The following is a 26,582-nucleotide window of genomic DNA, read 5'->3' as shown; positions in this document are numbered from 1 at the left end:
TGGATAAAATGACAATGGCTATTCCGAAAGCTAATGAGAGTAAAATATTTGAAGAGATGATGCTAGTAAAATCAATTTCCCCCATAGTGCAGTAAGGGCGCCCACAAGGCCGGGCCCCCTTTCCTAAACGTTCCAGCTGAAGCTCGGAAGTCCGAGGCCTCTCGGGCCTGTGACATGCCCCTGGGCCTGGCCTATGCCTATTCAAAGATTTATCCTATTTGACGGGCCCACTCACGGTTAGCAGTTAGTCCAATGATGTGGGCGAGCTCGGTCCTAATCGGTCATTTTATCTCGCGATAAGACAACTTGATGGTTGATGCGGTTGATGCTTGACTGATTACTGGAGCACCCGCGCCTACCGCTCCGCCTTCACATCCAAACTTTTTTAAGTCAAATCTTACGAAGCAGGGAAATGACGTGTTCATGGTCACGCGAGGAGACACGTCTATGTTCACGTCACCTATCGTTCGTTGCATACATATGTAGGTATCTAGAAAATCGTCCCGGCGACAGCCCATAAAGCGTCTCGGCAACAATCAAACACGGGTACGAGCCTTTGCGGTACGAGCAAAACTGTGCTATTAGGAACAAGGCCAACATTAGTGAGCGCGCCCCAGAGCCTCACTTCATCCACCAAACACGGTCAAAACACAAACACGTGAGGATTTTAGTAGCTTTATTCGTTCAGACTTGAGGTTACAAATTACCAAACAAACAGTTCATTTTTTTGCATTTTCTTTGACACGAAACGGCTCAGCCACGACTGGCGGCGGGCCGGCTCGGCCCTACCGGACGCCGACTGCCGCCGGGCGGCGGGCACCTGGCCAATTTCCGTGCTGGATAGGCAGACGACAGTGAGAAGTAGAGGAGATACAGATGGGGGGACGGCCGGCCGGCGGCGGCGGCGGCCCGGCTCCGCCCGCCGGCCGTCCGCAGCCGGGACTGTGTCGATATTGTTCTTGTTCCCTCGAGTATTGGGGCGCGCCAGGTGGCGGTTGCGGGCGCGCGCTCACGCGCACACAGGTGGCCGGGCCGGCGGGGCGCCGCGCCGGCGGCCGGCCGCCGCGCAGCGAAACGCTGACGGCGGTCGGCTCGGACTTCTCTGTCTTTGGAATAGTTTTTAAAGTTCTACATTAGAAGCAACGTAATCACAGTGGTGCGCGGCTGCGCGGCGGCGTCGCCGGCCGTGGCGGGCTGGTCGGCGGCGTCGGACGCAGCCGTCCCGCTGTGTCACCTCCGCCACCGACCGCGCCGCCGACGGCCAACAAAACATACTGCTCGCCGCCGTACGGCCCGGCGGCCGCGGCGAGCCGGGGAATTTCAGACATTATTCAGCAGCGGCCGCAATGCCCAACGCAACAGAATCGGCTACAGCCGCTCAGCAACCTAAGCTCGCCTGGGACCCGAGACTGCGATACTCTGCCTCTCTGCTGTGTGTGTGTCTGAGTGTGTGTATGTGTGTGTGTTCGTCTCTGTCCGTCTGCGGCGGCCGACTGGTGCCGAGCGTCGGCCGGGGTCGCGCGCGCGCGCCGCCCCCCGGCTGCGAGCGGCTGACCCGACACCCAGCCGGCGGCGGCGGCGGCGGCGACGGCAAAATATCACAGAATCTTGTACCAGAGGATTTCGTATAAAAGAGAGGCGTCTCGTTGGCCGACGCACTGTGGGCGCCGCGGCTGGCCACATGGAAGACAAACAATACAAACTTAAACCGCCGGCGGCGGCGCGGCGGGCGGCGGCGGCGGCTGCGCGGAGTCGGCCCTCGGCCCGGTCACAGCCGCGCGCCGCTGGCTCGCCGGCGCGCGGCCGGAGGGGATATAGAGTTCGCGCGCGTCAAAAGTCAATGCGACTGTCAGTGTGTCTGTCAAAGTCCATCATCTGTCCACTCTGTCCGTGTGAGTTCGCGGGCGCGCGAGTCGAGTGCGGCGCGGTCCCCGGGCCGGTCCCGCCTGGCAGGACCGGCCCGGCCACGCGGCGACCTCGCTGGTCTCACAGTGACTGAGAGGGGGCGCGGGCGACGCCCGGCAGCGCGCTCGGTCGGCCCCGCTCGCCCAGCCCGCCCATCCTCGCATATTGCTCAAACTTACAAACGCCCCCAAACATCACAGTCAGGAAAGCACTGTTTGTGTTTGAGACCAGAATCTAGGCACGCTGTGTGGGAGTGGGCGGCGGCGGCGGCGGCGGCGGCGGCAGAGGCGGCGGGCGGCGGCGGCCGGTCGGGGCTCGGCGGCGACTCAGGCGGCCGGACGGCGCGCGCTGAAGCCGCGCCCGCCGTCCTGGTCGGGCCCGCGCGGCTGACGCACGATCTGTACCTGGCGCGGCCGCCGCTGGTCGTTGAGCGCCATCGTGCGAATACGCTGGATGACGCGGTCGGGCCGCTCCGTCTGCGACGTGAACGAGTTGTGTCGCTTCTTCTCCTCAGCCGCGCTGCTGAACACACAAGAACAACCACTCAGTCACTACCGCATCACACAGTCAATGGTTGGACTAGGGAACTACCTTAAAGAGAAAAGCGAGTTTCTCCGGCCACAACAAACAGTTATTTACCTATACTGATTGCCAGGGACCAAACCCACGTCAGCACTGGAAAACACTGGAAACAAAAACAAAATTGTACCAACACTTATCGGCGTAACGAAATAATCACTTACACCACGATCTACTGGGAAAACGAAATAGCCCATTCTGCTTTCCAATATTTTCATCATAACCAATATCGACAATTAAATATCTTAACACGCGCAGTGGAAGGGGGGGGGGGCGGATTTCGCCCACCCCTCCTGTTTTTCGCCAATAACTCGCGCCGCAAGCATAATATCAATGTGAAATTTCGGCTACCTGTCCAGAATTGAATTGCGGATCTTCTCGTGCAAGAAGTAAGAAAATCGGTTCACAACTTTTCTGGTAATAGCGGTGTAAAGTCAAACATGCGGCGGCGCGGCGGCCGGCGCTAGCCGTTACGCGCCGCCTGAATTGTAGACTGTGCCGGGGCGGGACGATTCCGTCTTTACATCGCGCTCCTTACCGCTGATTATATTAGATTCGCGTCAAATTCGGTGAGAAGACTGAGAAATGTACAGGCAATCATATGGTCAAAGAATTTTGAAAATCGGCCGGTAACAACTTGAGTTATGAGTGTGTAAACACAAAATTGTGATTGCCGCGTTTCCCGCGTCGGCCGATGCCGCCTCAGCCGGCGACATCTTACCCTTCACAGGCTTCTAACTGCCATATTTATTGTTGGATTATCTAGAAATTCACCATACATACTCACAAATGTTTGCTCTTTCGTATAGTGAAAGATTAAAAAAATCGGCCGGTAACTTTTTGAGTTATCGGCGTGTAAACGCAAAAAGTCGCTAATATGGCAGATTTGACCACATTTGACCTCATTTGACCTTGAAGATATTGACCTAGGGTCATGAAATTCACACACAACAGAGTTCCCCATGGCCCTCACCTACCCTCCAAATTTCGTCTTTCTAGCTCCAGTGGGAGCTGAGATCTTTGGGGGGGGGCGACATCCGCCCCCCCCCCCTTCCACTGGGCGTAGTACTCGCAACCCTTCCACTGCGCGTGTTAACCTTCCATGAGAAGTCTATCATGCCCCCCTCCCTCCCCCCGATGCTGTTCCTGATTCTGTCACACCTAACATGACCGCCGACCAGGCTCTGACCAGCGCCCTCCCTCCTCTCCCCAACTCTCTAATGAGTCTCCCCTCTCAGTCTCACTAACCTGATGCGCACCACCTGGCAGGCGGACGATTTGCCCGACCGGTGGGAGGTCACCACTGAGAACTCCACCTCGTCACCCTCGCGCAGAGCCACGCCGTCCTTCACCTCGCTCACGTGGAAGAACAGCTTCTTGCCGGCCTCGTGCTCGTACGACAGGAAGCCGTACTGGTCTGTGGGCGGCGGCACGGGCGGGTCAGTCATATGAACAGGCAGTGGGCACTGGGCAGTGAGGGCAGAAAGGCCGGGCATGAGCTGCAAATGTGTGGTAGTCACGTACATCCGGCTGCAATTTACATAATTAAAAAAGCTTTGCTAAAGCTCGAAAAAGTTGACCTGGCAATAGACACATTCAAAGTTAAAAATCCACAAAAAGCTTCCATGAAAAAGAAGTTGTACTTTGTTGAAGCCCTGACCCTCTGGCCTTTGAAGCTTTCCTTCGACGTGCAGCCATTTGCTCTTCATAAATCCCACCCTGACCGTGTATCCCTTCTTCTCCCTCAACCATCAGCCATCCCCACTCACTCTTGAATGCGTCGACGGTGGCGCGGTAGCGTTTGCGCTGGATCTTGATGTTGGTGGCGCGCTGGCCGCCCTCCTCCACCTGGAAGGTGACCGAGTCGCCCACCTGCAGGTAGTCCTTCTTGTTGGCCAGCGACGTGATGCCGAACTCGTACGCCTGGCCGACCTCCTCTGTGGCAGCGGCGGGAGAGGACGGGTGCCGTTAGACGGGTGGCATGGGCAGGTCGATACTGACAAGCAATTTCGAGCCAATACGCAGGTATCACGTTCAACTGGAATATCTCGTATGTCAGCGTCATAACTAGCCTGTGGCGTTGATCTGGTGTCCGGTTCAGTACATTGGAGCCCCGCTAACAAGCCTGTGGTGCTGGCCAACGGTGTCTGTAGCAGCTGCGGCACAATGACCTAGCGCTTGTGTTTTTATCAACTGATGTTGACCTTGTAGCCGTTTAAGTACACTGGCTTGTCGCCTGTTTTCCCACAACAACCAACGCCTGTTTTGGTTGTTTCACATGTTTTATCTTATGTTTCAGAGTGGTGCATCGAGTCAAGCGATTGCGCTTTTGCACCACTCTGCTATCACGCTTATGTTGTTAATTATTGTACTGTATGTTTCATTGATTATGCTTTATTTCTTATGTATGTTTGGTTCCTTAATAAACATTGTGTGTGTGTGTGTGTGTGTGAACATGACCTGTGGTGTTGGCCTGGTAGCCGTTTCAGTACACTGACCTGTAATTAGCTGTATCCCCACCAATTGAGCTGCGGTGTCATTGGCCTGATGTGCTCTATGACTCGGCCTTTTATTGACCTGTGGTGTTGGCCTGGTACCCCTTCCAGTACCCTATATCCCCACCATTACTGACCTGTGGTGTTGGCCTGCACCAGGCCGGCGTAGAGCGGCTGGTCAGGGTCGGAGCTGCGCAGCGGACGCAGCACAATGCCATCCAGCACCTCGGGCAGCACGGCTGGCTTGGAGAGCGTGCCTGCCGGCAGCGGCGTCACGTTCTCGGCCGAGACGCGGCCCTGGCTGCCCGGTCGGCTCAGCGTGTACTGTACCTCGTCACCCAGCTGGATCTTCTCCGGGTCACCGCGCAGCATACTGCCGGCGGCGAGAGGGGACAGGGGTGGTCAGCGGACGGAGGTCACCGAGTCACCGCGCAGCATACTGACGGCGGCGAGAGGGGGGGGGGGGAAGGGAATAGTCAGCGGACGGAGGTCACCAGGTAGAGGGGGTAAATACGAGTACTACTGTCGGCGAGGAGAGAGCAAGGCTCAGCGGACCGAGCTTATCAGGTAGAGTTTGACTTCTCAGGGCTAGTACCTAAATCCTACTGCCAGGGAGGGGAAAGGTCAATAGCCGAACGTTCATTCTTCATGAGCTGCCGTTTAGCGCTGCTGGCAGGGAGTCCAACACCATCACACGTGCCACCAGTGCAGCGACAAGTGTGACAGATAAGGTCCACTCTGGCAATGATTCCAGAGCGCCGCACGTTCAACGTGACGTCACTCGCCGGCGGTGCAGAGACTAGTATGGCTATTTGTCACCGCCACTCTGACCCCGACTGGCGGCGGGCCAGCCGGACGGGTATTTCCAGCCTTCGACGCAGTACGCAAGGCCGCGAATTAAGCGCGGAGGTGGCGCCACTGACAACACACGGATGACGATACGTCTAGCCGGGGAATCACAGCGTGTTCAACACTTTGCAGTACATAAAAACGAGTACTAGGAAAACCGTGTAAGGAAAGATGCAAACGGAATAAAACATAATTGTACTCCCAGTCATTGCCAGACGTAAAACATGCATGGGATTCGAGCTGATTACCTACCAGATTATATAATCGACAACTTCGTAGTTCGTCAGCATCAGAATCAGGCTGCCAATCAGAGCACCAAGCTGCAGACAGTCGGCTGCAGGTCTCACCTGTAGTGGAAGAAGATCTCTCTGTCGTGCTGCAGCGTCTCGATGAAGCCGTAGCTGTCTTTGAGCGCCGTCACGTATCCCTGGTGGATGGAGCCGGGCTCGAGGGCGGCGTCGCGCGGCTCGCGGGCCGGCCGCTCGGCCCGCTCGGCTCTCTCGGGCCGCTCGGCGCGCTGTGTGACGGCCACCTCGGCGGCCCACAGCTCCTTGGTGCGGCGCGACTGCATCAGGCTGAACCGGACCGTGTCGCCGTGGCGCGGGCTGTGGCGCGGGTCGGTCGCCGTGTGGCTGAACGTCACCGTGGCCGTGGCGCCGTCCAGCTCGTACGTGATCAGACCCGTCTCGTTGGACTTGTCTCCGCTGCCATTGGCGGCCGCCGCGCGGCCCGGCGAGCGCGAGAACTTGGAGGAGGGCTCGCGAGTGACGGTGCCCGTCAGACCGGCCTGCACCACCGTCTCGAAGCGCACGGTGCCGGGCGGCAGGCGCAGGATGCGGATGGCCGTCTGGCGCGAGGGGATCTTGGGGTCGGGCACCACGGTGAACTCGACCTCGTCCTTGTTCTGCAGACCGCGCTCGGGGTCCACCATCTCCGACAGGTGGAAGAACAGGTTCTGGTCGCGCTCAACGCAGCGGATGAAGCCGTAGCTGTGCTCCTTCACCGAGAGCAGCACGCCGTGCTCGCGCTTCTCGCCGGAGACGAGGAACGACTGGTCGAGCAGCGAGACGCCGGTGGCACGCTGCAGCTTGTCGCGCCGGTCGGTGGCCACGTTGAACTGCACCCAGTCGCCGTGGCGCAGCGTGAAGCTGCCCTTGAGGTCGCGCTCGCCGAACGGCACCTCCTGCACCTCCGAGGTGTCCTTGACACGGTACCGAATACGGCCCGGCATCGGGTCCTAAAGGGGAGGGGGAGGGTGGGAGGGAGGAGTTAGTAGCGGCAATCACGCACGGCGGCACGCCCGCACGCTGCCGGGCGACTGAAAACAGCCACTTGGCAGGGAAAGCACCTGGAGTGGGAGCCGCATACTGAGCAGCTTCTGATAAGCATTTGAGCTGTTCCACTCAGCAAGACAATCATGACAAGCTGATAAAAAAATGACCACAAAGACCACTGAACCGCACAAGCAGCAACACGTTATGAAATAACAACTCACACTGCACACACAGACAGGCATAGCCTAACACAAGCTTCTGAACGCATATAAATTGGATTTGAGGGCGAACAGACTTCAAACACAAAGCCGAGACATATTTTACATCTGCACAAAATAGAACGTCAAACGGCTTAACTGTCTCGTCCAGACCAGCTCAAAACAAATTCCAAAAGACCCCAGCGCATTCCTTCCCCTCCGGCCTTCTCACTCACATTGGTATCTCCGACCTCATCCAGCGCCTTCAGCACCTGTCCCTTGACGTCGGTGGGGTCGACGTCCTCGAAGACGACGGTGCCGGCCTCCAGGTGGACGATGTTGGTGGCCACCTCCTTACCCTGTGTGGAACGGCGACTTGTCAACGCCATGGTCATCTGTACACAGCGGTTAAACGAGGGAAAATTGTCAGACGTGGCGTGGAATGTGGCTTAGCTCAACAATTTACTCGTATGATCTAAATGAAAATAATATGGACGAGGAACGTCTCAGCCACCTCATCGTCAGATATCGAGATGACCTTTGTGTTTATCAGACAAAGATAAGTGTATGAGTAAGTAAGTAGCAACCACACTACTGTTAACGCCAGACCCCTTGAGACCCTAATTTTTCGCGATTACTTTTAAATGCGTGAAGGAATTTCAACCAAGCTCAGGACATGGCCGTTTCAAGACAGGCCGAAACTTTTACAATTTAGATATTTTATCGCCATTTCAATATTTCAGGCACTTGTCATTGACTCGTAATGTTAAATTTCGAGCAAGATTTTCATCCGGTGTGTAGAGGCTATCACCAGTCAGTCTGTGATACGTTATGACGTCACAGCTAAGCCCCGCCTCTGTGGTCTTGGCCTGCGGCGGTTTCGGGCCGGCGCGCGGTCACTCTCGCTGTGGCGGGGAGCGGGGACGGGCGACGGTCGAGCGGTGCCGAAAGCCGGCGGAGTTGTGCGTAGCGTCTTGGCTGACAGTGCCCAGAGAGCGACATGATGACTAAGGAGTCATAAATGCTCAATGCGCATTGCTTCTACAATGCTGATATGTTCGCTGATATTTTTTTATATATATAAGCTGCATATGACGGGCAGATGGCATATAACTGACATAAGGTTAGGAAATATTCACCTGTATTTAAAGCCTATGGCGTTGCAGATAATGCGATAATGGGATGTCGGATGTCACCAAGTAGCTGCCGATTTGTACATCGCTATGCAACCATCGAACAACGCAATAATAAGTTAATTGCCTGAGCTTCACATCATACGGCTCGCTCGTATTTCAAACAGATACCCTACATCGAAAATCGTATTTGTTAGGAATCGTTAACGTTTGTTCGAAGCACGACTGAGTAGTAGGTTGAGGAGTGATGGTCCTCTTGGTCCTATATACATACAAGAGTCAACAAGAGCCTAACATTTACTTGACCGTCTGCTGCAATTGACTCATAGCACGTGAAGCGTCAGCGAAATTCATAGTCCTTCACAGATGGCAGGGGTGTCGTTTGTACAGAGGTCGCTGATGGGCACGGGTCAATGCCGCAGTCGTGGGCGGAGCCTAATGTCATATGACGTAGAAAGCCTCTATCCAGGATGGAAGAACAGTTAACATTACGAGTCAATGACAAGTGCCTGAAATATTGAAATGGCGATAAAATATCTAAATTGTAAAAGTTTCGGCCTGTCTTGAAACGGCCATGTTCTGAGCTTGGTTGAAATTCCTCCACGCATTTAAAAATAATCGCGAAAAATTAGGGTCTCAAGGGGTCTGGCGTTAACAGTAGCTCTAACACCACATTACCGATATCCAACGGTATCAGGCCTGGATATGATCCTTCTCTTATCCATTACGCCCCAGTCACCTCCCCCTCCCCTCCGCCCATCCCCACGGGCCACGACCCACCTGGACCGTCTGGATGGTGAACTCGACCTCATCACCCAGCGTGATGGGCCGGTCGCCCTGCACGCTGTCGCTGCTGAACACGATCTCTCGCACCACGTCGGCGCGCTCGATGAAGCCGCTGCGCTCGTCGGGCTGCAGCGAGCACACCATACCCTGGTAGTGGATCGGGTTGGCCGGGTTCTCCAGACGCACGCAGCGCGCCGCCAGGTTACCCGTTCTGTGGGAAGAACAGGCGGGGGAAGACGGTGGTCAGACAGGTAGGTGTCGGGCTGAAATCGGAATGACAGAAGTTGATTCGTTGCTGGCGCTTTAGTGAGTTTTATTGCCAGGTGAACGAAGGATCAACCTTAGCAAGATACTGACTTTATGAGGCTCGTAAAAGAAAAGCTATAGGAGACGTGAAACGTCATACAAACTAGTCACCATTCGCCGCACTCAAACCTAAACTCTCCTCAAACTCAGCTTCACAAACAGGCGAATCACGTTCAAAGCGTCACCTCCTACCCTCCTGGTGCGTCCTGTAAACAACCGCACGCGGCCACCTCCCCCCTCCTCCCCCTCGGATGTCCCCACCCCAGCACTCCGGACCTCCCCGTCATACAGTCACACCGATCGAACGCTGAGCAAGGGGAGTCGGGAGCTGGATGGCGGCGGCCGACCGTCCCACATAAACAGACAGACGGCGCAGCTGACCGCACCGGTCGGGGGGGGGGAGGAGGGGAGTCACGGTCGCCGCGCTACCGCCGGACACGGTTAGCGGCAGCTGCCGAGATATGGCTCGGTGAGACACGACTGACGGGAAGGTGAGTGAGTGAGACACGGGTGACAAGGGAATCACCATCACGGGAGACACGGAAGACAACAGAATGACGGCAGCGTTGCGCATTGATAGGTGCCAGCTGGGAGGAAAAATTATTAAATAAAGTGATTGCCAAGCGATAGTTCTCTTCGACGAAATGCTGATAATGCTTCTGTTCGTACCGATATTGCGTCGTAGTTGCAACACATCAATGATACCGCGGCTTTCAGTAACGCATGCTTGCCTTAGCGTTATTTGTTTATAACTCTCATAAACGAACTGACAGCTGGCAAGCCCCAAACACGAGCCAGCACTACTACGGACCTCATACCGGAGGAGATAGGAATTTGAAACTGCTACTAAGATTTCTAGAGCACCGTACCCGGCTCAGCAGTATAATGAACACCACTAACTTGTTAGGGACTGAGAAAAATAGCAGACTTCAAAAGGTGGTTTAGACTCACAATAATATTTGAACTGGGATGGGAAGGAGCCTTAGAAACGGATCAGGATTGAAAAGGGATTCAGGATGCCGTCATCTCGGAGGGTTTGCACTTAGTAATTATACCCAACACTCCTTGAGAGATTCAGTTCAATTTCAGCCCTTTCCATGACTCAAAAAGCGTAAAAACACAACCCAACAGCTATAACTGACATCAGTGCGTCTGTACCAAATGTTTCCACGGGCTCTCTCTGCTAGCACAGACATTTTACACGTCTAAAATCCTTCCCCCTTCCCATCCTATCACCCACCGAGTCACCCACTCCACCCCAGCTCTCCCTGCGTGTCCCCACGGCCATCCGCCACTGACCTCGGGTTGGTGGCCATCTGGAAGCTGACCAGGTCGCCGACGCGCAGCGTCACATTGCCCTCGATGTCCTCCTGGTCGTACGGAAGGAAGAAGCACTCGCCGCGGTTCTCGTAGCTGATGCGGCCGTGCTGAGCGGGCGCGCCGGCCGTCAGCTCCGTGGTCACCGTGCCCGTGACGCGCTCCTCGCTCAGCACCTGGGGCGTCTGTGGAGGGGGGGGGGGGGGAAGCCGGGGGGAAGGAGTCAGCTCCGTGCCCGTGACGCGCTCCTCGCTCAGCACCTGGGGCGTCTGTGGGGACGGGGGAGGGGAGGGAGGGGGTCAGCTCCGTGGTCACCGTGCCCGTGACGCGCTCCTCTCTCAGCACCTGGGGCGTCTGGGGGGGGGAGGGGGTCAGCTCCGTGCCCGTGACACGCTCCTCGCTCAGCACCTGGGGCGTCTGTGGAGGGGGGGGGGGGGGTTGGGAGGGGGTCAGCTCCGTGGTCACCGTGCCCGTGACGCGCTCCTCGCTCAACACCTGGGGCGTCTGGGGGGGGGGGGGGGGGGAGGGGGTCAGCTCCGTGCCCGTGACACGCTCCTCGCTCAGCACCTGGGGCGTCTGTGGGGGCGGGGGAGGGGAGGGAGGGGAGTCAGCTCCGTGGTCACCGTGCCCGTGACGCGCTCTTCGCTCAGCACCTGGGGCGTCTGTACCGGGGGGGGGGGGTGAAATATTGGATAATGTGTAACTACGATAAGCAGCTGAAAGTGTTCGATCGATGAGGTTAATCTGACTGTACCTGACGACCGAAGATTTATTAGGTACGGTCGGCATCGTAAGCAACAAACTTTATTCGAGACGATCGTTATTTTTGACATCATACGACGAAGTCTTCACGGAGCATGATGATCACAAAATGACGCGGAATCACAGCCTCCACGCAAGTGCACAAGACTTAAGACTCGGCCACCGTACAGCGTTACTATTTATATACGTACCACCTCCGGTGTGATCTTGGAGACGGACGAGGCGATGGGCTTGCCGGTGCGCTTGTCGTAGGTCATCTCGAACTCGACAGGGTCTCCGACGCGCAGGTGCTCGATGGTGCCGTCGAACTGGCTGAAGTGGAAGAACAGCCGGGCCTGTCTGTCGCAGCACTGGATGAAACCGTACGAGTGCTGGAACGGCGTACAGACGACGGTCAGGCGGAGTCGGAGGGACCGGGGGGGGGGGGGAGGGACGGGCCAGAAAACGGGGGGGGGGGGAGGTCTAAGGAGTCCGACTAAGGAGTGGGTTGGAACATCGTCACTCAGATGCAGTGTGGGTGGAAAATCAGAGGAACACAACGATTCCGTTGTGGCGAAGTCGGAACACAGCTACTCAGCAGCAGCGTGGATCATCGTCAGAAGTGGAACAGCGAGTGTCGCGGACCGAAACACCGGCATCCGGTCGACATAAATACACCCGGAGCGCCCGACAGGCCGGCGGACAAAGCGCCCGCGAGACCGGCCGACGAAAAATCAATACGTGACTAATGTGCGGCGATTCCTCAGTTGATCCGCCCCCTTGTCTAGACGGCCGTCGGCCTGCGGCGGAGCTCACTGTCGAGCATGTGTCAGCGAGAATGTGCCGCGCTAGGGCGGAGCCGTCAGCAATGTGGTCATTATTTAGTGTAAATGGAGTGTAAATAACCATATCGGATGTCAAATAAAACTCCGTCTCCTTCGGTAACGAAGATACCACGATGTGGGAATTGGGATATCGTAGCAAACTACCGTACAACCGCAAGTCTGGTGATGATTCTCACGTTACGTGTTGAACATTCCCCTTTCGGTGACAGCGCCGCGGTGCACCGACACATATCAAAGCGGGGCGGCGTGTTTGCTCGCTGACCTAATTATGCCACGGAGCTGTCAAATGATCTCAGCGACCGCAATTTCCGCTTGTTATGTCATACTTTCCTTACCGGCATGCAACCACCAAATACGTGTTTCACCACACCGCATATAATCCATCGCTGCACGGGAATATCTCTGTGAGGCCGGCTCTGACACATTTACACCAGCGACTGCCGGCGCCGGTCAGACGTCCGCTCCGCCCGCCTACCTCACGTCCAGCCGCGGCACGCGGACCGCCCCCGCCGGTTTGGATTCCCGTTTACGGTCCACGGACGCACCGCCGGTCCTGTTGCAAAACACGGTTACGCAATACGGCGGCGCGGCGGCGCATTCTTTGTGGTCGTCGGCGTCGCGCGGTCACCGACCTCCCCCCTCTCTCCCTCCCGGCGCGGAGTCACGTCAGGTGGGCGGCCGACGGACCGGCGCCGCACCGTCTGGCAGCGGCCCACACAGACGGAAGGAGTGAGCGGTATGGATTACTACAAAAGGGCAAGTGGAACGGAAGCATCATCTTAACCCGCGCCCTGCTGGGGGGGGGGGGGGTGTTTGAACACCCCCCTTTGTGGTTTTTCGCGAATATCTCAAAAACGGCGGCGCGGAGCGCCGCCGTTTTTGGTACACCTTATCATACATCAATTCTACACATGTTGTAAAAATTTCAGACCAAGGTCATTCAAGGTCAGGTCACCAGGTCACTTGAAGTGACCTGACCTCATAAAAAGTTTCAATGTCTGTCATAGCTACACCGAGTGACCGATCGCTTTGAAACTTCAGCGATTGCTAAGAGCAATAGCATGTACAAAATGTATATCTCAGAATTTTGATATCGATGACCTAAGGTCAGGTCAATTTTGCGACCTCCCCATTATAAGTTAATGGGAGAAAAATGAAATGCGTCTCTTTTGGACGAAAGACATTATAAACACTCCCAAACACCGAATTACAAGTGTTTTAGACACACTGAACATGAAAATGGTGTCCGTGACCCTTGTTTATGCCCTGAGGTCATCTTAGGTCACGAATGGTAACTAACAGTTTTTCGCAAATAACTTTTGATAGAGGCATGCTAGAGCGATGAAAATGCCTTATTTGTGTTCAGCTCGACGATACGGATCGACTGATATGCAACATGACCCTTTCCGGTCAGGTCATGACCTTGACCTGAGGTCAAATTTTCAAGTTGACCTTTCAAGGTCAAGTTATAGTTCATTCGATGCGTCTTGACGAGAGGAACACGATGCCGGTGAAAGTAAGCTCGTACAAGGCTTTGGTCAAAAGTTATTGCAGAAAAACTGTTTCCGAAAAAGTCGGCTATTTTTGCAGTTTTTGCCCCCTGCAGGCAAAACCGTTGACGTTAGGTCAAATCTGAGAGAATTACTCAAAAAGGGCGTTAAAAGGGCTATCGAATGCACTTTTCCGCGGCGCTGTAGCTCTATTGGTTCCCGAGTTATGCGTTGGCTTCTTGGAAATTTTCGACATTCGACCTGGAAATCGGCGAAATTTTGCCTTCAATGACCTCTGGTGACCTGACCTTTGACCTGACCAAAAAATTGACCGAAGTGATTTCGTCATTATTTTTGACGCTCTTTCGAACGCCGCCTTCCGCGTATCGCTACGTGGCCCAGGAGCCGAGTTAGAAGGGGGGGGGGGGGGGTGTTCAAACACCCCCCCCCCCCCCCCAGCAGGGCGTGGAAATCCAGGACCCCCAGCAGGGCGCGGGTTAAAGACTGATTCTAACGTGGATCGACTCGTAGGATTGATCTGTCGCAAGAAACGGCGCATAAACCCAACTTTGAGCCTTTTCGAAGAATTTTCATGAAGTAAATTTCAGCGAAAAGTGTCGCATTATCACATTTGAAAAGTGCATATTAACCACATGTGAAGTTTTCACTGCAAAACATGATTTTATAGCGCTTATTATGCAAATCGCAGAGGGCCATTATAGTACCATTGTTCAACAAATCAGATAGCTGGCCGATTCCTTGCGTTTCATGACGGCAAGTGACGGTCTTCCACGTTCGTGTCCGAAGGATCCACTTTCCTGATATAGCCACGCTAGCAAGGTCGGGGCGTACACTCGGGGGCAGATTGATGTTCCACCACTCCCTACCCATCGGGCTCCAATGGATCAGCAGTGGCTGCTGCCAGTGTTGCCTGCCCTCAGCACTGCTCAGCACTGCCTGCCGATGCCAGTGCTGCCAGTCCTGCCACTGACAGCAGCCAGTGCGGGAGCCATTGGAGCCCGATGGGTGGGGAGTGGTGGAACATCAATCTGCCCCCGAGTGTACCAACACAACCGGGCGCGATATGGGCGGGAAGGGAAACGGTCGGCTGGCCCGCAAACCACGCTGACGTTTGCACTGGTAGAAAACCGAGCGTCTGATTGTTATCTGTAGCTAAGAACATATTGTGTTTGATGTCAATGTGTGATTAATATTGCTCGCTTTCTGTAGCTGCTACAGAAGAAAATACTTATTCAAGCCTTTGGTACTACAATACAATACATGCATGGAAACGACACCAATCGCTAATAATCGTAAACGTCATCTGGTTGTAACTAATTGGGAGCATGCATCTGACTCTCGCGAGTTCATTTACCAGCAGACTCGATTTCAACTATCCTACCTCCCGTGCAGCACTCAGACCAGGTACGAACCACAGTTCCTCACACCACTCAGACTCTGCACCGGAGCTAGCAGGACCGCAGCGGGCGTACTCACCAGTAGTTTCTCGATGATGCCCGTCTCGCGGAGGCCGTGGCCGGCGTGGCTGGGGCTCCCCTCCTTTCCCGGGAAGCCGTTGACACCATAGCCGTTCTTGTGGCCGCCGCCGGCCGAGAAGGTGCCCACGGAGAAGACGCCGATGTCGAACTCGGCACCGCCGCCGCCGCCGCCGCCGCCTCCCGAGTCGCTCGTCTGGCTGGCGTAGTGCGCCGAGCCGCCACCGCCGCCGCCGTAGCGCGGTCCCGGCGGCGAGTGGGACGAGCCGTGGTAGGAGCCGTGGTAGCCACTGTTGGCCGAGTGGTAGTTGGAGTAGGATTTCATGCCGGGCTGGGATGGCGGCTGGAACGAGTTCCACTGAGGATTGTGGGACATGATGAGTGTGTAACTAGGAGTGCAGACAGCCGGTGCCAACTGGAGCGGACACTCGCGGCCGCCAAAGTCGGGTGCAAGGCACGTATCACGAAAAGACAGCCGTGGAATCAGCTCGCTCAGATATGATCAGATGGACAGAGTATGACGTAGCACAAAATATATCGTGACTCAGAAACACAACCGTCCTGAGATAAGTAGGGATGTTTAAGGCTTGTGATAGACAGCTGGTTGCTCAGGAAGAAGTAATGTAATCCTCAGATGTCTTCAATGCTTGCTGTGTCAGATGGTAATTGTGTGCGTCTGAAATAAGAAAAAAACATATGTTTACTAGAAATACAATTAACATAGAAAATTTGGCAAAGGCTACTGCTAGGCTGATGAAAGGGAGGATCAACTAATTATTCCAGTAAGCTTTGTTGAACCAGAAAAAGTACACTATAGGTTATGCAGACATTTGAAATATATTTGTTCCCTTTTTTAAAGGAAAAGGGCCACCTTCGTGAAATATGAAGATATCGTTGTTTTTCATTTTGACATTATTATTTTTCATTTTCTTTTTAAAACTGGTGCCAGAAGTGCACAATTCGCGAAAAATTATTTAAAACTATTTAACATATTGGTACTATGTTGATACTCTCTACGGCACCTACTGTATGATGGCATAGCGATGACGCCACACTCAAGCCAATCAGCGTTCAGAAGACAGACTCGTCGGATTGTGTCAGATAAGCTGATTGGTTAAAGCTGAGCTGGTTGGAGCTGATTGGTAAAAAACCAAAGCCTCGCCGCGGGTGGCTGTATTGTCGGATAAGAACGCATTCCTGGGATAAGGACGCATTCCTGGCGTATTTTCTTTTAAAATTGCCGATAACTACGAATGGAGGCCGAAATCGGCCGTAAGGAGGTAGACAGATAGGTTTTCGGACACGGGCTACAAGATGGCTATCTCAGTTTCAATCCCCATGTTAAAGGTGGCCCTTTTCCTTTAATAGATAGCTAAATCAACCATTCATTCATTTCAATCTATTCATGCATTTGCTTAGTTTATCCCTCTAACAGCCAATACTTGTACTCAATTGCAGGATGACTCTTTGTGTTCCATTTTTGAAACAAAAACAAAGTACAAAGGACTATGAAATATGCAGCAGCATAAATTATATAATTGAAAATATCAATCTTAACTTCAATTATCCTGAACAACATGTACAAGATGTCAGTTAATCAGTTCATATATTACATAAAAATATAGGTATCCTTGTCTTAGGCAGATAGCTGGAATATAAATGGGGGAAATATGAATTGTAAAAATAAATTATCTTTGAAACAGCTAAGCTTCTAATAAATTCAGAATACAACTGACCACATAAATGATGCTTTCAGCAAGCATATCTTGTGAACAAGATCTCACCATACAAAAAAGATCTCTCTGGAATAATGCTACTCATCTGAAATGACTGTGAGGCTCAAGTTGTCAATGAAATAATATTAAGCATTTTATGGAAAACAATGTCAATCAAATAGCAAAATTTAGTCTGTTAGGAACCTGGGTGCCTCAGCCATTTTATTTGCTGACAATTTCTTTACAAATCAAGGACATAGATTTGCTCGATTCTTTTTTAAAATAAAAAGCAAAGGAGTAGGCTATTTCAAAAATAACCACTTTGGATCATCAACAAAACATGGTTGAAACAATGAACACAAAAATACCTACACAAGGAACAAAGGAATTTGTGATAAAGCAATGGAATGGATGATATAGAAACAAATATAATAAAAAAGAAGAAGCATTAGATCAAGGCGAAGACAAACTAAAAATACTCATGAACCGATTTTGATGTTTTAGCAAGCGAATACCAATTCAAACACAAAAAAACGGAATCATATCACACCTTCATCCAACAACAAAGACACAATAAAGTTGTGAGTGAAAAATTATAGAAATATTTTCCAGTTAGATACCTGAGTGACATCAATAAAAATAAACATCAAAATAAGCAAAATAACGAAGAAAATGCATAAAATGAGTCTTAAAACTTTGCCGGCGGCCTGGATCGGCGCTGCAAGACCATTACGGCGCACGCTCTCCATCGCCATATATAAAGCAGAACGGACAAATAAAGGCCAGTCACAAACAAAAACGAGCGAAACGATAAATACTTACATAAGTTTCTTTGTTTCGTCGCTTTGATGTTATTTGGGTCAGTAAACCTTTAGCGACTTATACAGCACAGCAATGATGACATGCCGCCATTATCGATCTTGCTGTTTTCATTTCAAAGAGATGGGTTTCTGAATATCCATTTCAGGCAGGTACTCTGTGTTCGACTAAGTACAAAAGTACTCTAAATTTTCGATAAAAAATCATTTGTTATATATTTCCTGAACTAAATAGAAAACAGGCATTTTAATACTCATTCTGTTTTCAGTTTATTCCAATTAATCCTTATATATTTTGATCACAAATATTCATGCTGTTTTTGTCTGAGTACAATTACAATAAGAAAAATAAATTCGAAAATAATCTTTTTCAGCTGAACTTCCAGCCGAACTAACAAAATGCAAGTAAACAAAAACATTCAAATGCAAACTTCATGGAAACTTTTCCTCTTCTCTATTTAATGACCTTGACCCTTGACTTGACCCTTGACCAATGGGCTCTCTCTATCGCCTGGATAAAAATAGGCCCCGCCCATCCCAATCAGCTGCTGCATGACGAGTTGATGACGACAACCACTACTTACCAGCAACCAATCTAGGGATAGCGTACGTGACAGTAATGGTGCAGCGGTTGCAAAATATTGCATTGTTATTCAAACGGTTTTTGCTTTTAGGGCCTTGTTAGATGAGGATGAGGTTAGATTAGATGAGGTGTTGATGAAGGCAGGTATTTTTTTTAAATTTTGACAATTTTTTGCCCTTGTTTTACTTAATAGCTGAACCCGGGACCACCTGAAGTCTAAACCTTATTTTATATAACATGTCAATGCTGATACTGTCTTGAAATGTGAAATTTAGACAATGGTAATAGGAATAATGAATAGCAATTTCACCAACAACATTTTAATCTCTAGGAAGTGCAATTAAAATTAAAATCACTGTCTGCCACACTGCTCCATCCTGGTCATGCAACCAACGTTCATGGGTGGAGTTTCACGGCAGAGCACGCACTGCAGTGCTCAGCACTGCAGTGCGCTGCGTGTGTCAGAGCATTGGGTTTCCATGGCAGTGTCAACAAACTTCACTGTGACGCTAAGCTATGACAGCATCCCAGAACGCTGCACGCTGCGGTACCAGCACCAGCAGCATGCTAGCAGTATTTGAACTCAAACCTCTGTTCTTGGTACGGTTCTTCAGAACCTCTCACTCTGTTCCAAACGCGATTGATCATAAACTAAGAGATCACATGCAACGTCATTTGAGTGATGCTATGGTATGCCGTAGCTACCAGTGCACACAGTGTCTGGATGGTGAAACAGGGCCATTATTAATCACATTTGCTTTGCTTTGTTTCAGCAGAAACCTGTCTGCACATGGGAGGAGCGCAACAAAAGCCCATCAAGTTCATGCATGGCAGTGGATCTCAACAGGAGAAAACCAGAAAGAACATGGATGCTTGTAGATTGCAGTTGTACACTGCTGTTATCACCTGATGTGCGTGGCTGGCATTGCTCCTGGCAAGAACCACCTGCAAGTGATGAGATGGTGCCTCAGTTGTTAAGTGTGCTGCAGTGTGAGAGGTGCCCTGATCTCTACTTTGTGATGGGTTTCCATTGGAGGTTCAACTGAGAAGTGAGAACTGACTGTGACCATGCTTGAGCATGCCAGTGGAGCTTTACATGCTTAGGGCAGCTTTTGAACAGATGCTGACCATGGCATGTCCCATCCAGTTATCACGTGCACAGAATGGTGGGGGGAGGGCAACTCTGGGCTCTTGAGTCAGCCCTACTGCACAGGGGGTACAGATGGCCGCTTACGTTTGGTGTGTCCTGCACTGCATTATCAAGCCCAGTCTGCGCCACAGGCAATGGGTCGGGCTGCACTATATTAAAGGCAGACTATCTTGCAAAGGAGGCTGGCATCCTCTCCCATAATGACACACCAATTGGCAATCATCGCTGCAATGATCACGAGGGTGTCCGCTTATCTAACATGGTGAGGTGGAGAGCCAGTTCAAGCTGGCCTGAGGGATGGTTTTACTTCATCTGAGGCCCCCTTTCCCCGCCTGCCAGGTCCGGTCAAACGACCGCTTCACAGTGAACGACTTGCAGTGGATGCCGTCCCACAGCGCAACGAGCTCGCCGACCAGAGGCGGCGGCCAAGAGGCGGCCGCGCTCCCCCAGTCGACGGTCCCGGTGGACGTCGGCAACGCCCACCGCGCGACCATCAGATCGGCTCGCGACAGCGCCGTCGCCGACTGACCGCATGACTGGTATCTGTTCTTGATGTGGGACCGACTGCCACCGCCGGTCGCGGAAGGGCATCGCTCATCGGCCATCGACGTCCGCCAGCTTCGCGTGGGTCACTGTTCGGGCTGCCACCAATACACCGAATCGGATGGAACCCTGTCGGCGAATGCCGGCGGTGCCCCGACATCGACTGCGCGGCGGCCAGTGCATCGCGTGCCGGGAGGAGGCTGGCACCCCCGATCGGTCATTGGTCAGTGGTCACAAACCGTGTCCCAGCTCATGACTGCATCCAGCGCAGCTCTGTGAGATGTTCTGCAGCTGCTGCAGTCTGCCGCGTGTGTTGAAAGAAGAATGAACATGAGAAAACCTCAAAACTTTATGCCTATTCGTAATTGACCAGTATTGGAATAAGTTTGGATTTTGAGAATTTGTGTCCCTGTGCTTGTGCCTGTGTGGAAAGGCATGCTTTACGGTGTACCATCTCAATGTCAAATCCCGGCTGCGCTGTGCGGATTTGTGCGGCTGCTGACAGGCCACCTGGGTGCCAACGTATGTGCGAATCCGCGAATACGTTGTGTTTCGTCAGTCAGTATCGTTCTGAAAATATTGACTGCAATAGGCTATATAGCGTATGACGGTTCAGCCCAGCAGTAATAACTGACCATTGATTGGGCGAATTTTGTTTGGTGGTTCGCTAATACATAACCTAAAGAGTGTTTTGCCGGAATCGTTTAGTAGCAGAACTGACCGGAATATCAGTAGAATGCAACGGTTTGAATCGTTAATTTGTTGAAACGATTGTTCTCTGAGACCACTGTGTAACTTTTGACCTGAGAATCACCAATTATAACGACAATGGGGAAGCAGTAGGCACTGTAGAGTGTAGGCAACACTATACAGTTGGCACACTTACGGAAGCACACGACTTACGCAGTGGACATCTGCATCATGCATGTTAAGGTGTACTGGGAAGAGTGAGAAATTAGTCAGAATATAACTGACTAAGGAAAATAGGCGATATTTCCTATTGAGCTGGGGCGGAGAGGGGGAGGGGACGTGTGGTCAGCTATGCCAATAATTCATTCTCTTTATGCAGTTGTGTAAAAGGGCGTCCGTTTTTGGGTGAGACCTTCCCCATCGGCCATTTCCAAGTGAAATCGTGGTGGAGAGTCTGGAGACCTCAGCCTCGGTAGTCGGTACCCTGCGCGCTGCGCCACCTTGCGAAACATAAAGCAGCAGTCCTGACATCTACAGGCGTGACTTTTCATGAAAGCGCGGATGTGTTCGCGCTTATGCGAAGAAAATTCTTCCGAGTATGGTTGATAATGAGATTGATTGTTGTCATTTATTTATTAATTCATTGGCAAAAGTACCCTAATAAATCGGTAAAGTAGCTTGAACTGTATCGTATTTCCTTGGAAAAAAATGACGAACTCATCCTAAGACATCCAGATTATTGGATGCGTTCGTCAGTTGTAAGTAGTTCAAGTTTTTGGGAAAATTTGCTTGTGGAAAATCATAATATTTCAAAGATATGCCTTTTTTCGAATAATTTATGCATTTATCTGCATTGAAAAATGATTGTAAAGCAAAAGTGCAAAAGATTATTGTCAACTTATTTTCTCAAATCACGATTTACGAACGCACAAAACTCCAGCTTTTAATTTAGTGCGTGTGCGAATTGCAGTCAAGAAAAAATATTTAAACTGTCTATATTCCTCTTAAAACAATGAAGGTTGAATGAGGAAAACACTGTTTTGAACAATTGTATATTTATTTTTCTTAATTAAGCAAAAGTACAAAATTTTCAACTATTATTACATTTGCTCTCACAAAACCCATCACTTTTTAGCATGACGTCATGTCAGCCAAATTTACTAGCGCCATCTCTGGAGAGCATCTTTCGAAACCTCCAGACGATAGAGAGAGCCGACCAATGCCCTCTATCGACTGCAACGATAACTGTGATTTGTTATTGCTGCCAAGGCTGTAAACCATTGCTGCTGAAAGCAAGCTGAAACTTGAAACCCTGGGCTGAAAGGTGTTTGGCCTTGTATTTAGGGCTTTGGTGTTTGGAACATTTGGAACTTGTTTCGCCATCCCTCATCACCGTCCCCGTTTCACGTGCCACATCAATAGGTCATTCCCTGTATGTGGCCTTGGGTCATTCACTGATTTCGCTGATTCTTTGGTGACCTCAGACCTGGGACTTCTGTGATTTTGGTGTGATCATGATTGGGGGGTTGCAACTCGCAGGGTGACTGATGCTGTGTCGTCATGCATGTCGATGGTTTATGTGTAAATGCAGTTGCCAAATTATACATTTATGCCATTATTCTGTACATAGTTATTGTTATGAACCTCTGAATCCTGATCCCTACTTATCTTATCTAATAATACTTATACTTATACTTATAATGTGCGGAATTTTGAAAGGCCACTTGGCCTCAAGGATCCGGTCCTATCGAGCTCCTTGCAGTTGCAATGCCTTGACTCAGTCGTTAAGATGAGTTGTGTATTTCGAATGTGCCCAGTGTTTGTCCAGTCTGGCTTTGAATGCGTTTAGGCTGGGAGCGTCGACGACTGATGGCGGTAGTGCATTCCAATCGTTGATGACGCGGACGGAGAAGACATTTCGACGCACTCGGGAGACGGCCCTCGGTTTTGACAGCTTCCATCGGTGTCCGCGGGTGTTGCCTGCCACCGCCGCCGCGAAGAACCTCTCCGCCTCGAGGTCGATCCCCTGTCTCAGCACCTGGTAGACAGTTATCATGTCACCACGGCGACAGCGGTGGTAGAGAGACGGCATGTCGAGGATCCGGAGCCTCTCCTCATACGGCTGATTTCGGATGGTGGCGACCAGCTTCGTGGCCCTCCTCTGAACCTTTTCTACGCGCCTCTGGTCCTCCCGATTGAAGGGTCCCCAGATGGAATTGGCATATTCAAGGTGAGGCCGCACCATCGTTCGGAACAGCAGAGGCAGAGTATTCTCATCTAGAAGGGCAAAACTTCGGCGGATCACGGACAGGATGCGCGAAGCCTTCGTAATCGCTGCAGCTGCCTGGTCGCGGAACTTGAGTTGATGGTCGACGTATCCCGAGGTCCTTCTCCACCGAGGTCTGGTCCAGCTGTGTGTCACCCATGCAGTAGACGTGGTTGCCGTTGCGGGGGCCCAGATGCAGTGACTTGCACTTTGCTCTGTTGAAGGGCAGCTGCCAACGCTCCGACCATTCAACAAGCGTATCTAGGTCGGCTTGGAGGCTGAGAACGTCTGATGCCCGGCTGACACTCCTGTAAATTTTCGTGTCGTCTGCGAACATCTTGATAGAGGACGCGACTTCGCCGGGCAGGTCATTGACATAGACAACAAACAACAGCGGACCCAAGACAGTTCCCTGTGGTACCCCGCTGGTCACCGCGGCCCACTCCGACCGTGCACCGTTCACACGGACCCTCTGTTGTCTTCCCGTGAGGAACGCCTGCACCCACTTCAGGAGCTTGCCATCAACACCGCAGGCCCGCAGCTTCAGAAGCAGGCGCTGGTGTGGAACAGAGTTGAACGCTTTGCTAAAATCAAGGTAAACAGCATCAATTGAGTCACCCTTTTCTAGGCCTCTGGTCCACTCTTCAAGAGTCTCGAGAAGTTGAGTGCAACAGGATCTCCTCGGTCTGAATCCGTGCTGTGCACCACTCAACTGTCCCGTCCGGGTGAGATGTGCCATCAGCTGGTCGCGTATCAACGATTCTAGCACTTTACAGGGGACTGCTGTGAGAGTGACCGGTCTGTAGTTAAGAGGAGACGTCCTGAGGCCCTTTTTGAAGATTGGGACGATTTCATCAACGCACCAGTCTCTTGGGAGGATACCAGAGTCCACAGAGGAACGGAACAGCCGTGTCCATGTCTCCGCCATCGCTTCTGCCGTCTCGCGAAGAACTCTGGGGTGAAGTCCGTCCGGCCCTGGTGCACTGTCCGCGTTGAGCTTGAGAAGCTTCCCTTTCACCGATGCAACGCTGATGTCCACGTCTTCCAGACGGGGGCCCAGATAGGAAGGAGTTAACGAAGGCAAGACAGCTGATTCAGTAGTAAAGACACTTTGGAAACAACGATTTAGCAGGCTCGCTTTCTCACTGTCTTGCCGTGCCATCGTCCCATCATCACCTTTCAGGTCCTCAACTCTTAATTTGGTGCGCAATCGTGAGCCAGTGTAACGCCAGAATCCTTTGGGGTTTTCTCGGAGGTCTGCGACTAGCTTCTTCTCAAAACCTGCTCTAAGGTTACGGGTAAGCGTACGCAGCTTATTCCGGGCGCGAGTGAAGCGTGCATAGTCCAGCGGGTCTCTTGTGCGTACATACTGAAACCACATAGAGCGTTTGAGCTTCTTGAGCCGCAGGGCCTCCCGTTTGATATACAGACTCCTGTTTGAGACTCCTGTTTTTTGTTGTCATTTGTCCAAAGCATTTCCTTTTGTTTTGTTTAAGTTTTACCAATGTCAATTTATTTGTCTTAAATCATGAAATGCCCTGGTGATGAAATGCCCTTGGCGAGGGGTATGCAGGTCGATGCCAGAGATAGGAGAGTGTCCTTGATAACACTGTACATGGTTTCAGTCTCGAGTTCTGCAGTACGTGTCCAGTTAGTTGATGACAAGGTGAAATAAGGTGAAAAAATAAAAAATGAAAAGGACATTCGGTGTCCACTGCGTAGCACACCATCCAAAGCATTTCCTTTTGTTTTGTTTAAGTTTTACCAATGTCAATTTATTTGTCTTAAATCATGAAATGCCCTGGTGTCAGGGCATTCCATGTTAATGATCTTTCCCATGCAGTCACCAGCTATTCAAATAAACTTTCTGTATACTGACTACAGGCTACCCACTCCCAATATTATACACTGGTTGGGTACTGGCAAGTGCCTAAATATGGCCTTGGGCAAGTGGTTTGAAGCTGCCTCGCTCTAAAACATAGGGTGCCCGGGTTGATTCAAGCTGGATGGTTGACAACCACGAGAAAGCCAAGACTTTTAATACATACGGATGACACCTCTCATATTCAGAAACTCTATCTCAAGAAATCAGTTTTTTAGCACCTCAGAACTGCAGAGTAGAAGACTGCAGTTTTAATGTACCGATTCTTATTTCTCTATTCCAGCTGCTGATTTGGTACTCCTGGTCCAACCGCAGTCTGCCTGATCGTTATGGCGTTTGCTGGTAAAGTAGTGCTGGTGACGGGCGCCTCCTCCGGTATCGGCGCCGCCACCGCGCGGCTGCTGGCTGCCCGGGGTGCCACCCTGGCGTTGACTGGTCGTCGCGCGGACAACCTGCAGCGTGTGGCTGCCGACTGTGAGGGCGCCGGCGGCCGGCCATTCACCATCGAGGCGGAGCTGGCGCGCGAGGCGGACACGGCGCAGCTGGTGGAGCGCGCCGTGGGCCACCACGGCCGGCTGGACGTGCTGGTCAACTGCGCCGGCATCCTGGAGACGGGCAGCGTGGAGAACACCTCGCTGGCGCAGTACGACCGCGTCATGGGCGTCAACGTTCGCGCCGTGTACCAGCTGAGCACGCTGGCGGCGCCGCACCTGATCGCCAGCCGCGGCAACATCGTCAACGTCTCCAGCGTCAACGGACTGCGCTCGTTCCCCGGCCTGCTCGCCTACAACACGTCCAAGGCGGCGCTGGACCAGCTGACGCGCTGTTTGGCGCTGGAGCTGGCGCCGCACCAGGTGCGGGTCAACAGCGTCAATCCGGGCGTCATCATCACAGAGCTGCAGAAGCGCGGCGGACTGGACGACAAAGCGTACGCCGCCTTCCTGGAGCGGAGTAAGGAGACGCACGCGCTCGGTCGGCCCGGTCAGGCGGAGGAGGTGGCGGCTGCCATCGCGTTTTTGGCGTCAGATGAGGCGTCCTTTATCACAGGTGCCACCCTGCCGGTGGACGGTGGTCGCCACGCCATGTGTCCCCGCTGAGCGCCACACAGGCCGGCGATGCCTTTCGGGGAGGTAAGGGGGGCGGATGGGGGGGGGGGGGACGGAACTGCCAGCTGTTGTGCAATGTGCAATATTGGGAGAGGCTGTAATTGACAGTTGGGTTGGACGGTAAGATGGTACCTGTGAGCGCAGTGAAAGCTTTTCTATACTTTTGTACCGAGGTTAGTTGTTAGGCTGTTATGGAGCGCTGCGGTTTGTGGATTGAAGGATGAAGCTTACGGGTGCTGGTTTAGGCGTAACACTAGTGCCGCTGGCAGGGTCGCTGTAATGCTTACCGGTGTCTGCGTGGTTAGAAATGTTGCTACAGCATCCCGAGTTGATCCGAAATATATTTGCTGACATTGAACAGACTGAGCTCCTTGGACTCGTACCTCAGCCGGTCCTGCCCGGGATGACTCCAGGCA

At 52.3% G+C, this 26,582-nt stretch overlaps 2 protein-coding genes across 15 annotated transcripts; one reads left to right on the top strand and one right to left on the bottom strand.

Annotated features, from left to right (window-relative positions):
• Window positions 1-659: 659 nt before the first annotated feature.
• Window positions 660-18,098, bottom strand: LOC122391575 (cold shock domain-containing protein E1-like). Of its 3 annotated transcripts, XR_006258372.1 has the most exons (12): window positions 17,951-18,098; window positions 15,415-16,089; window positions 11,795-11,974; window positions 10,824-11,026; window positions 9,213-9,429; window positions 7,536-7,658; window positions 6,176-7,065; window positions 5,117-5,352; window positions 4,254-4,421; window positions 3,733-3,901; window positions 941-2,427; window positions 660-888 (listed from the first exon to the last, which is right to left on the bottom strand). XR_006258372.1 is itself a non-coding variant. In XM_043385621.1 (11 exons), exons 2-11 carry the CDS (start codon window positions 15,787-15,789, stop codon window positions 2,232-2,234), a joined length of 2,757 nt encoding a protein of 918 aa, XP_043241556.1. In that variant the 5' UTR covers window positions 15,790-16,089; window positions 17,951-18,098; the 3' UTR covers window positions 660-2,231. The 3 variants fall into 3 exon arrangements, 2 of the variants coding, with proteins under 2 accessions (XP_043241556.1, XP_043241557.1); XM_043385621.1 differs by having other exon boundaries at window positions 660-2,427; XM_043385622.1 differs by having other exon boundaries at window positions 660-2,424.
• LOC122391578 (3-oxoacyl-[acyl-carrier-protein] reductase FabG-like) lies at window positions 17,634-26,524 on the top strand. 12 transcript variants are annotated; one of them, XM_043385637.1, is made up of 2 exons: window positions 17,634-17,709; window positions 25,344-26,524. In XM_043385637.1, the coding sequence occupies exon 2, from the start codon at window positions 25,390-25,392 to the stop codon at window positions 26,155-26,157; it is 768 nt and encodes a 255-aa protein (XP_043241572.1). In that variant the 5' UTR covers window positions 17,634-17,709; window positions 25,344-25,389; the 3' UTR covers window positions 26,158-26,524. The 12 variants fall into 12 exon arrangements, 11 of the variants coding, with proteins under 11 accessions (XP_043241572.1, XP_043241571.1, XP_043241563.1 ...); XM_043385636.1 differs by lacking the exon at window positions 17,634-17,709 and adding an exon at window positions 18,169-18,188; XM_043385628.1 differs by lacking the exon at window positions 17,634-17,709 and adding an exon at window positions 22,128-22,159.
• The last annotated feature ends 58 nt before the right edge of the window (window positions 26,525-26,582 follow it).

Source organism: Amphibalanus amphitrite, unplaced genomic scaffold, assembly GCF_019059575.1.
Source record: "Amphibalanus amphitrite isolate SeventyFive unplaced genomic scaffold, NRLGWU_Aamphi_draft 000445F_arrow, whole genome shotgun sequence".
In the NCBI taxonomy this organism is placed as follows: Eukaryota; Metazoa; Arthropoda; class Thecostraca; order Balanomorpha; family Balanidae; genus Amphibalanus; species Amphibalanus amphitrite.
Note: the sequence above shows the minus strand (reverse complement) of the source record. Positions and strands in the feature narration are given on the sequence as shown.